General features: G+C 41.0%; 1 protein-coding gene across 1 annotated transcript in view; it reads left to right on the top strand.

Moving 5' to 3' along the window:
• Positions 1 to 8,836, top strand: part of adgra1b (adhesion G protein-coupled receptor A1b) — a gene marked incomplete at its 3' end in the record, with an annotated part of 214,341 nt that extends 205,505 nt beyond the window's left edge. Inside the window, exons 18-19 of the mRNA XM_080508039.1 lie at positions 4,451 to 4,546; positions 7,405 to 8,836. Of these exons, the coding sequence (XP_080364165.1) occupies positions 4,451 to 4,546; positions 7,405 to 8,836 (1,528 nt within the window). The remainder of the gene's footprint in view (positions 1 to 4,450; positions 4,547 to 7,404) is intronic.
• Between the last annotated feature and the right edge of the window lie 3,749 nt (positions 8,837 to 12,585).

Here is a 12,585-nt window from a genome sequence, read left to right as displayed (position 1 = left end):
TTGTTTCTCTTTGCTCAAGTAATGCTATTTAAGGGAAATCCATTTAGTTTTTGCTGGGTTTTTTTTGTTGTTTTTTGTTGCTTTGTTGTTTTTTTTTAACAGCTGCCTCCTTAAGATCTCCAATATCTACTGTCACAACAAATGGTAAACTACCAGAAGATGGACCTTATGAACATGTCTCCCTAAATTAAGAATTGCAGGCTGCGATTGCTCGCTCATGTCCTAAAGATGACCACTGACAGTTCCTGCAGTTTCAGTAGCATAGCAGGCCTTCTGCCTCGCCTGTAGGATCAACAAAATACAAACCTCCAAATGTTAATATTCAGTAGCTCAATGGTTTTCCGAAATGAACAGAGCAAACATATTCTCCTGGATGCAAGCCAATCCGAAGATGTAATCCTCTGTTAAAGTGTAGCAGAGTTTGTTTGTAAGCCTCCTTATTGGGTTTTAACCAAGGTTTAGTATTCTCAGTAATGGATTGCACAAATGGAGCAAGCACAATTAAGTTCCTTGCATTCATGCTGATTACACCAAATGAAAATACAGTTTTAAATGTCAACAAAAGCATTTCCCTCCTGAGAATTTCTAGACCTCCATATCAAATTGGACTTTGCGGTTCAAGTGAGTATATGCTTTGTTGTTGGAACTCTTTACCATATGCTAAAACTGGATGTGACCATCAGTTCTGCTATGAACTGTATATACTGGACCATGCCCAGAGTGAGAGAGATGAAAAGAGAGAGCCTTGTCACAAAAGAGATGATGTTCATAAGCAGAGGAACAAGGATGGGAGGGGGGGTCGCTGTGTAGCTGCTGGCTGAAAGGCACTTCAGGGTCTATTTATATCCGGTAATTGCTGTTACTAAACTCACTCAAAAGCCTAACTCTGCATATAGACCCATTTTGTTCAAGTTTGAAGCCTTTCTTCAATAGATTGGCCAACTAAAAGAGTATGCTTGTGTCAAAGGGTGTAAGAGTTTGTGTGCAAGTTCATGCCGGAGTACATACGAAGTTAGGGATTCTGATGTTTTGAAACAATCGTTCTTTGATTAGAAAGGCCACTGTAATTGATTGTATATGTTTTTGCATGTTTCCCAGGGAGGGGAAAAAATATGTCTGGGATGCAAAAGTGGACATTTCTGGAAGGGATAAAGAGGTATCCACTAGTCCACTAGTTTTTCTCATTTATGCTCATCTGCCTGACAGGTGTGTAAATGGCTTTCTGTTGGGGGAAGGTCCCTCCCCCGGGAACCGTTCCACTCAAAGATGGTGACAGGCCAGTAATGCTACCACCCCCAACCTACCCTTGCTATACCTCGCCTCCCCTCCAACCACCCAAGCCACCCCTCACAGTCCACACAGGACAAACATCTTGATTGTAATTGAATTTTTAAGGACAGTCGCTGTGTGATGGCAGAAAGATTGGGAGAGGGCAAGAGACACACACTTACACACATAGATTGGATGAAAGGGAGGAAGCCGAGGATCAAGATGGAAGAAGATGGAGAAGTGGAAATGTTAGAGCGGTGACAGCGGCTAAGATTGAACAGGAAGGAAGAGGAAATAGGAAGAAAGCATAGCATTATATAGGAAAGTGGATGACAGTGTAGCCATAGAGAGAGAGGGCAAGGACAGTGGAGAGAGAGAGCTGCTTTCTGGGGAATAGCTTTGTTTCAGCTCCTAATAAAGTTCCTCTAACACAAGTTTAATCGTCACATACCTTCATGCATAGTTTAATTGTATCTGAAGGGATAAAACAGGCATTGAAAAAATAGGAAATAACTCCCATATGACTTGGGGAGAGCATCTTTGTGAATTATAATCCGACACAATGTAAACAGAGCTAAACATGATGATCCAGGTGGGAGTAGTCTGGTGTTGTTAAGGTTACAGTTTATGTGTTTCTCCTCACAACTTTCTTCCATTGTCATCATTTATTCTCCCGCGTGCCAAATGTGATCTTCATTCAATCATGTTATTCTATTGAAGCCAAGGTCTCTTTCGAAAGAAGTGTCATTTCACAAGCAGATATACTGCTGTCCATCAGCTGATTGCATGCTATGAACCTTCATTTCTGCATTTTCCCAGACAGCAAACCATCATATTTAAGGAAATCCATACAAAGTCATGGCATCAAATAGATTGCAGATGAAAATGCATTTTTTCAGTGCAACCAGCGGTAAATGGTGTTTCTTGGTAAGTCACTAAAGAAAATGAGAAAAGCCTTGTCCTCGCTGAATGTTGATGACGTTGGTCCTAAAAAAAAAATCATGGTTACAGTTTTGCTGGTGTATCAACAATGCTGTTCCTTTAGATTTTGGTACTAAAATGGCTATGTAAAAGAAATATTATCAATATTTCGTACAGTCAAGTTCTCTGAAGAACTTAGTCTACTTCAACATTTTGAGAGGATGAGGCACAATAATGCATTGTGCCAGAAGAAGATGCATAATGACAGATCTGAATAAATCCTGTGGATTCATAGACGTAAGAAACCAAGAGGGTGATAACTGGATGATGGGGTTAGAGTGGCGGTCCTAGCACTTGGAACCAAAATGGTTTCGGTATGTGTGTGCACCAAATTAACTCTTAGGCCCCGTTTACATGATACAATGTCATCAAGTGCAAAAGAAAAACTTTCAATTTGCTTTGGGTGCCCATTTACACGCAACTTTTTGAAAACACTCGGGCTCTTTTTCTATGCAGATGATAGAAACACTGCGTGTCAATGCGAACCATGGCTGCAGTAAATAGTTCTTCTGCACATACATGAGTAGATGGACAACAACAAACATGCCAGCATCTATAGTGTCATGATTCCCAGCCCATATTATCCTGGGACTTACGAGTTTTATAGTTGAGAGGCACCCATAATAACAATCCAAATTCATCGTCTGTCTATGCGAATGTCCGTGTACTCGCCATTGTTAATGTTTATAGCATATTGCTCCATACACACGTGTGTGTCATTTCATTACAAAAACAGACAGCAGCACCCACTCGTGGCACAATATAAAAACTACCTATTTTTCAGCATTTCTGCCATTTCCCTGTAACTGACATCATTTTCAAAATGTTGCTGGGTAATTGTGAAACGAAATAATGCAAAAACTATGCTTTTTCCCTTGAAGCATTGTCATGTAAATGGTGCCTCAGTTAAGTTGTGTTGAAGAACCAAATTTTCTTGGTTACTTTGATGTACAAAACTACTTTAAATTTAGTTGGGATATGAGTTGGAAGCTTGGTCCAAACCATTGGGTAAAACATTGGTTTATTACCATAAAGCACCACATAATGAGACCAGTAAAGAGTATGTAATTTGTCATGTATTTCTCTCGTTCAAATTTTATATCAGCTGTTTTCTTATTGTCCCTGCCGTGATTATTCTGGTCAGTGAAGATCAGTTTTCTCTTACATCACTAATCAATGAGGTAGTTCAGTGAGAATAGCATTGGAGTATTAACAAGTATGCATCTATAAAATACTGCTATTATCTGAGTCCAAAAACTGGACCTTGACAGTAGTTTTTTGTGAGGCAAATATCTTCTTGAAATATAAACTGATTGCTACCATGATTGCTTTCCAACATATAAAAATTGTGTCTGCTAAAGTTTAGAACAGCTTTGCAGATAGTGTTTTGGCATCTCAGTCAGATTCACTGATGTACAACTTGTTTTCAACCTCAACTGTTTTATTATATCACAGGCCATTGAATCGATGCCCGCTGCCAACACAGCCAGTTCAGCTTATTAGTGTGTGTTGTTGGGTGAATTGTGAGTCATAATCACAAAAAAATTGTACTTGAAATTGTTAGTTATTCGTCTTTTAGGTGACCCGCAGGCTCCATTGTCTGGTAAACTGACTTGAGGATGCGACCCCAAACTGTGAGGTTTGTCATACTCTTGCGCCCCCTTCTCTTCAAATCCAGGTTTCTTTTTGCACCTCCTGAGCCGTTATAAACAGCAGATGCCATCAATTGCAGGAGCAACCGCTGACAAGCTCATCATGCCTCCATCGACAAGAAACAGATTTGTTTATGTTGTGAAATTTACAGTTTTGTCGGCAGCGAAGGAAAACAAACTGTAGGTGTGATCCCTCCCATAGGCTGCCGGCACAAACACACAGGAGCGAGCCGGTGTTTGTTTGGAGACGGTCGTATCTCTGACAAATATGTGCTCTGACTGTTCCCTGGCGTCACGGTTTGTTATTCAAGTGGTAAAAACACACTTAAGCTGAGTAAATACAGAGTTATTTGGGGTCAGCCAAAAGCTTCACTCACTGCACGACATCATAATTGTATCTGTCACTTAGCTTATCTGGGTTTTTTAGGTTCTTATCCTCCCTGTGTGGGTCTTATATTCTCCAGTCTTGTTTGAAATGCCTTTTGTTCCATTCATGTTATGCTCATGTTTTTTCTCTGCTTCTGCTTTGTCCCCTCCCTTGACCTCAGATTTTATTTAGTCAGTGGTGGAGTGCCCCTCATCATCTGCGGGGTCACGGCAGCCGTCAATATAGACAACTATGGCAGCGGGGAGCAAGCACAATAGTAAGTCTTCTTCTCTCAAGGTTTCAATCATTTCTGTGTACTCATTCAAACCAAAACAACATGCACATATTTCACTTTCATTTGAACTTGTTTACTGTATATTCCAATTATTCTCTGTACTGAATGAACAGAATGTGTGTACATTGTGGAATTTGTAGACAAAGATTTCCATAGCATTGGATTATAATGAATTTGCATCGTCAAAGCATTCTTGCTTTTTGGCTAAAAAAGACGGGTGGTAAAATTTTGATTGAACAGAAGACATTGATGGGAATTTAATTTAAAGCCTGCAGTTTCTGTCAGTAAATCCTAAAACACCACATGTAATGATGAAAAATAGCAATTTTACTGTATTGATAAGGTTTTTTTTACAGCTCAGTAACATCAAAGTTTCTTTTTCTACATTCTGAAAGTGTTGGGTATATCAATTGTTCAGTCTTTAAAATGTAATATTTCTTCAGTTATTGATCAATATAGAAAGTGAACATGTCCCCCCCCCACCCCCGAATGTCTGAAATAATAGTTGGCAGGTCAAGTGAATCGGCTCGGCAGTTCAGAACCCCTTCTCTTGAACAATGGAGCTGTGCCATTTTCATTTTGCGTCTGCATTCAAAATCATCTTACTGTGAAAAAAACATGGTCAAAATTGCAGCATGTCTGTATCCCTAAACCTCTAAATTGTATTTTAAATTTTTGTGCTTTCAAAAGCTGCCAAAGAAACTAGCCATTCCATGTGCACACATTAACATGCCCTGAAAACAAGTAGCATGTTTTGATTGGATTTGCACATCTACGTTTCTTTCCAAAAAATGATTTTCCCATTTCTGATCCATATGACTACATGGTGCATATCTACTTCACAAAATGCATCTTAAATAAACCTGGGTCCAGAGAAAATGGCTGCTTTTTTTAGAGCTGCACAATATCTGGTTTCCCTTTTTCCATGGTTTACGATTAAAATAAATTCATGGTTTCTCCGACTCTATACATAAAACTAAAAGTATTTCCAAGTAAATAAATTGGCCCTGAAACTGTTAGTACTATAATAATTCACTCATTCCAAATGTATTTGTATAGCATTATTTATACAAACACAATGCAATACACAGTGTTCACTAAAATATAGGTACAAGTAGATTAAAATATGTGCTTTAGATCATTGAGTCATTCCAACTTTTTACACTTTTTTTTATTTAGTTTTGATACCTTGTTTTTGTTTTATTTTCAATTCAGTATGGCTTGTATATGAGTGGTCCATCTTTGAGCCCCTCTTTTTTGCCCATCAGCCTAGCTTTTCTTGATATTAAATCTACCATATTTTCTAGAAAATGGGTGGCACTTTGTTTAGCTGTTTAGGTTGTCATGCAGCTTATATTAAGGAGTAACTCCTATTTACAAATATGATTGTACTTACGTACCAAGTGGGACCACTGGATGACACTCTATGACAGGGGTCTTAAACTCAATTCACCTGGAGATAGAGTATGGGTGAGGCTGGAATGGAATGAGGGATTCCACACAAAAAGTTGTACAAAAAAATCCTCGAACATAATTATTTACAGTTTTAATGTTTTCTTCTGTACGTGACGTGTCCTGAACATGAATGAAACACTGAATGAAGATCATGAACGGCTCTTCTGAACATGGTTTCTCTTGCCGACGGCTTGCTGCCAGAGACTTAGCAGTGCTTCTTCTCGCATATCTGAGCCACATTTGCCTTGACAGAGGAAGCAACTGAGACCCTTAGATTGTCTTGACGTAATAACCAAAATGAGGATGGATCACTCAAAAGATTGAGAATTTGCTTTATATCATCAGTAAGCAGCGGAGGCTTCAGTTTTGAAACAAAAAATCTAAAGGAACACCATGGCAGGAGACAACGACACGGACAACCCTCTTCACTCCTTGTTGCCCACCCACAACTAATACACCAAACTAAACTAAATGAACTAACTAACTATATGAATTAAGCAACAAAAACAGAACACAACACAATCATTACCAACCATTACCATGATGCATTGCAGCTATCACCTCTGTGATCAGCTCCGTGATACCTAAAATGCATTATGGGAATTTCAGTTTTGTATTTTAGATGTCATTATTGGGGGTTATATTAGTTTTGTAGAGTTGTTCTGTTTTTGTTGCTTAGTTATTGTAGTTAGTTAGTTAGTTCATTTAGTTTAGTTTGGTTTATTAGTTGTGGGTGGGCAACAAGGAGTGAAGTGGGTTTTGTGTGTAGGGTGCTCCTGTTGTTCAGTGTCAAAATAAAAGCTTCTGTTATGTACAGCCAAGCCGTTTGAGTGCTTCGTGTACATGGCTTGCTGCACAATTTAAGTATGCAGAACCTCCTGTGTCTGACGCCACTGAAACTGGTTTGATTGATGCATGTGACAATAACTGATGTCAAACATCAGGCAATTACAGGAGCAAGTAGCAGTAGCCTTTCCTTTTGTGCTCAGGGTGGCGTCACCAAGGTTCACTCCCCTCGCGGGCAGTACTAATATATTTGGATATCAAGGTGGGGGCCACAAAACATTGTCCTGCGGGCCGGGAGTTTGAGACCCCTGCTCTATGACAACACAATGGCTGCAGTGAAAAAAGCAAACTGTGACCATGATTAAGAAATAAAAGGGATTAATTGTGAGCTGAAAGCATTACCGCCAATGTATGAGCAACACATTGACAGATGGTTCTGGAACGAGGCTTATTGAATGTACAGTTACATCTGGACTACGGAGAAAGAAAAGTTATTTATTGTTTTTTTGTCTTCATGACACCTTCTGTGAAAGATGCAACTTATGATGATTATTTCAAATCAAAACAATTTAATTCTCACCTGTGTCTCTGTGTTGCAGCTGCTGGATGGCATGGGAGCCCAGCCTGGGAGCCTTCTTTGGCCCTGTGGCTTTTATCATCCTTGTGACATGCATCTACTTCCTCTGCACTTTCATCCAGCTGCGACGACACCCCGAAAAAAAGTACGAGCTCAAACAGCTGACAGAGGAGCAGCAGAGACTGGCCGCTGTGGATGTGCCAACCCATTGCCACCAGGGTGCCGAGCCCGGAGCCCCCCCAAGTGGGAGCCACTGCCCTGCTGGCTGCCCTGGCGTCCCCATCAACCCGGCGCTGTTGGCCAATGAGCACTCCTTCAGGGCTCAGTTGCGAACAGCGGCCTTCACCCTTTTCCTGTTCCTGGCCACCTGGACTTTTGGGGCACTTGCTGTGTCACAAGGCCATTTTCTTGACATGATCTTCAGCTGCCTTTATGGTGCCTTCTCCGTTACCCTTGGCCTCTTCATCCTCATTCATCACTGCGCCAAACGGGATGATGTCTGGCATTGCTGGTGTTCCTGTTGCCCGGGACGAAGCGCCAATGCTTGCTCCGGTGCTCAAGGGCAAGCGCAGGTTCGGCCTAAGGTCAATGTGAATGGAGACACACCTGGACACGGTCATGGTCACAGCCACTGCCATCACGACTCACCCTGCCAGGGTAAGACACTGATCAGCTGCAGTCACGGCAGTTTAGGGCACTGTAAACATGCTGCCCTCCCATCCTCACAAAACCACATTACCTGTCTGGCACCGGTGACACCATGCTGTGCTGCATTGCATAGTCAGCAGCTGATGGAAGAAGAGCCCACAGCAACACATGTGTTGCTACATGCTGACCCCGAGGGATACCGACCGGGGATTCAGCTGCACCCTTGCCTCAAAAGCAGCACCAGGACTAAAGGCCGTCAGTTGGGTCGCAGGACTGGGGCGGGCGGTTGCGGAACGGGGAATGAAAGGGAATATGCCTATCACATCCCCTCCAGCGCGGACGGAGGCAGCGTACATAGCTCACACACTGATAGCCCCCACAGCACACACGAGCGCCACGCCCACATCTGCCCACACCTGGCCCACGATTGTCAACATGACGGACATCATGCTTGCCACGAGGGGCATCACGCGTGTCATGCCGCCACGCACGAGTCCCTGGCATGCCATAACCCCTGCCACCGACACATTTGCTGTGCCAAGGCAGACCTTTTCCCTTCGATGTGCCCAGCAGAGGCTGGAGACACTGGTGTCTTCTTGTGTGGCTGCAGCAAAGTGGCAGAGGAGGACCCCATGGCCACACATCACCACCTGGAGATGCATGCACAGCGCAGACAATCTTACCCCCAGAACCCTCCCAATCAGAATGGGATTTTAAAGGGGGGGCTGCATGAAGGTCTCCTGTTCACCTCGGACAGCACAGGGAATATACGCACTGGACCCTGGAAGAATGAAACTACTGTGTAGTGTGGGCAGGTAAATGGGGGGAGAAAAAAAAAGAAGGCAGCACCACCTTTGCCTCGTCCTGCCTAGAATAAACTTATAAATCCCTTTCTAGAAATTTAAGAAAATGGAAGAGAAAGAAGAAAAAAAAGAATTGAGAAACATTTTAAACATCACAATCAAGTGTGGAATATTTTTATTTTAAAGTCTTTATGTTTTTATGTGTGCTGTTTTACTGTACAGAAATCTGATATCATGCAAATTCTCCCTGCGGAGACGTCCACTGACAGAACCGAATCGCTTCCATCACAAAGAATTTTGTGAAAACGTGTGTCACGTCATACCATCCGATGTAACTGAAGGTATTTCCACTGTTTCATATTACTGCAGATCTATCTCTCTCTCTCTCTGTCTATATATATATATAAATACATATATAAATATACAAGAAAATGAATGGTTGTATGTATGAATATGTGTGTTAGTGCTCAAAGGCAACCCGCTGCAAAATGTTTTTGCACTCTGAATCCATCAAATAGTCCAAGACCACAGTTAACCTCCAATACTTTAAAGAACTCTTGGCATCCACGTTTTCAATGACTAAACCAGCAATTTTAGAATTCATGGGTAATTTTTCTGCCATTTAGTCAAGCAACTGTGAATATCAACTAGAGATTTTCAAAATAATATACAAAGATACTGTTGTTTACCAGGTGATTTAAGGATGTCGATTAAGTTGTGCAAAGCCAAAAGAAGCAGGAAAAAGAAAAAGTGAAGTTACGCATCTTCTTAACCAGGTCGGTTATTGATTGTGCTGTCTATATGATGTCTTCACTGTTGTGTTACCTTTTGTATTCCTGGACAGAAGTAATTAATGGCACAACAACAGCAGCAGCCGGGTCATTGTGAATAGAAAGTTGGTGTCAGTGACTCATTTGATTCAGCAGTTTGGTTTGTTGTTGGATTTTTTTTTTATTATTATTATTACTACTAGCATTGTGTTGCATAGAGTCAGGTCCTCATAAGTGCATTACCTAAAAAAATTGAACACGCTTCAACTAAATCTGGAATCAATTTGTAAAGTCCAACAGTTCAATAGAAAAAAAAACTACATGTACCAATATAAAAAAAATACAACAAACTGCTTTAGCTTTATTTAGCAAAACCCACTAAAGATACATCGCCAAGTATTGCCCATAACCCAAAAACTACAAACCAATTTATCATCCTTAATTCGCCTTATAATAAACCCTACTGCATGGTTGTCTGTATGAAGCTGCAGCTATCTGTAGCTACCAGTGTAACAGTCATATTATTTACTACCGACAATGCTACTCCTTAACTTCTTAAAAAATATTGCATTCTTTCCTGTTTCTATTTTAGAGCACTCGATGCTCAATTTAAGCTTACTATATTGGGATCCAGTCCAAAGCAAGTCATTGTTTACTGTCAGGAGTTGGTGATGTTAAAGTGTGGGGGACTGTTTTGTTACCATGAAGGTCACATTCACTAGAAAAACAATTGCCATTCAAAAGAGAAGGCAAAGTGAGACAGTTGTTTTGTGAGTGATAATACAAGAGTGTAGCACTCCAGACAAAACCAGTCATACATTTCATGAGAAAGCGAAAAAAAACAACAACAAAAAACCCATACACCCAAAAGTTGCGCGTATGTCATGGCAAACCACACTCTAGCGAAACCACCACAGCATGCACACCACCTCTTTATCCATTTTGTGCACTCTTGTCCGTGTAGATAAAATTGGTTTCTGATTAATTATTTTATATGAGATTTAAGATATTTAAGAATTAAATAAGTCTATATGTAAAGAAAATTGTATGGAAAAAAAAAGAACACTGACCTCTCAATGTTAATACTCAGTATCTGAGTTTAGAGAAATGTCCTTTTTGTTTTTAAATGGCTTTTATTTCTGTTGACTTCATAAAGTATGCAGACTCGCCATGTGTTGTGAGACTTATCCTGTCATATCAGAAATAGAAATGCACTACCCATTAAAAATACTTTTGGCCTGCCAGGATAGAATTTGTCACTTCCACTATGTTTATAGTAAAAAAAAGTTTGTTTCGAGAGAAATTACCTGGCGTTTCAAAAAACAAAAAAAGTGACTTCTACTCAGACGAAATGAGAACTATTTATGTGATACTCCCTTTATTTGACTGGCAGGCTCTGAATAATGAAAGAAAGCCCTGGTGGACGTCGAAAATGATGCATGCACCTCATAGCTTTGCACAGGGCCATTGGAGTCATTTCCAGGGTCTGGGATGGGTTATTATGGGCCCAATTTAAGAGTTATAAAACACTGGCCCACAATTGATCACACAATACAAGCTCCTGTGAGCCACCTTAGATGCAGGCAGTCAGTGGCCCTGGCTTTATAGTAATTGGAAAGGGATTTGTAACAGTATCACAACAAAATTGAGCCTCTCTGGCAAAACACATAATAAATTTAAGAAAACATTAGGCAAGGTTAATTGCTGTATGATGTGCGTATTTGCTGGTGGTGTGTGATAGGAGCAGCCCGGAGCTTTTCGGTGTCTGTGAGACGATGCGTCTCGCTTCACAGGCCGCCGGTTCTGTCGTCATCAGATGTACTGCCCCAAACCAGCTTGTTGGTTAAGTTTCGGCTGCTGGAAAACTCAACTGTGGTACTGTGACAAAACCTAAAGCCAGTTTTCACTTTTTTCTACATTGACACAGATTCCAATAAATGTATTTTTTCACCATGCAATGGATGCGGGGAATCTTTGGCTTGTGTCTCTCTGCCCGCCACCTGTGTGCATGGATGTGCGTTTATTGTACACAACACTGGGTGCAAGTGATGGCAAAATCTTCCCCCCTCCCCCCTCAGGTTTCTCTGTCTCGTATTTGTTTTCTGACAGCGTGAATGAAATTGAGATGTCTTATGGACTCACCACGGGGGAGAAATTCAAATGATGGCAGGCTTCACTGCTGCTGCTGCCGCGTGTGACTGTTGTTCATGTTTGGCTTATATTGTGGGGACATGTACGTGTTTCCTCCCCATGGAAGGACACAACAACCAAAAGTCTTATTAAGGTCATTTGAGGGATTAGATAATTGTTAGGTTAAGCTTTTTGAGTTGGAAAAGAGTTGGACTGTTTAAATAGCCTCCAGGAAGTCAAAGTAATGTCACAAAAACCGGACTTGGTACGTATCTAGTCTTGTTTGTCCTCAATAGTGGGGATGTCTGATTGACACAATGACATATAGGAACAAAACCTAAAGTCTCCAAAATGAAAATGTAGGTTGGCTACAAAATGTGCGATTTTAACAATCGTATAAGTTCACAGCTCGTCGACGTGAATGCACAAGAATAAAACATGTGTGCGCCATCCAGTCATGAAAAAGAAATTAGTGAAACATGAACAGAGCTCTGGCCCTTGTGCCAACAAAACAAGACCAAAACTCTACTAGGCTATCTTTTTTGTTTACGTCCCACATAATTTTGCCACTGTCGCCACAAAGCATCTCTTTGGGTTGAGCGCCAGTGCCGCGCTGATCAATATGTCATTTCACATTGCGTTTCTATTGATTATTTGGTTGATGTAATTCAAAGCAAATCACGATTTCTACAAATATCTGACTGTCAGAATTTTATCACAGGTTGTCTTTGGTTGCTAGGCCATGACAACAGTTGTCTTTAAATCTGTCTAACAGTGTGTCGGAGGCCCACTGGTTTGGAGCAAAGACCAAAGATATCGCCACAATTATTATCTTTTGTCTGGTACAGCAGG

Source organism: Blennius ocellaris (genome assembly GCF_963422515.1).
Source record: "Blennius ocellaris genome assembly, chromosome: 13".
In the NCBI taxonomy this organism is placed as follows: Eukaryota; Metazoa; Chordata; class Actinopteri; order Blenniiformes; family Blenniidae; genus Blennius; species Blennius ocellaris.
The sequence above is the reverse complement of the archived record's forward strand: the minus strand, read 5'-3'. Positions and strand labels throughout refer to the sequence as shown.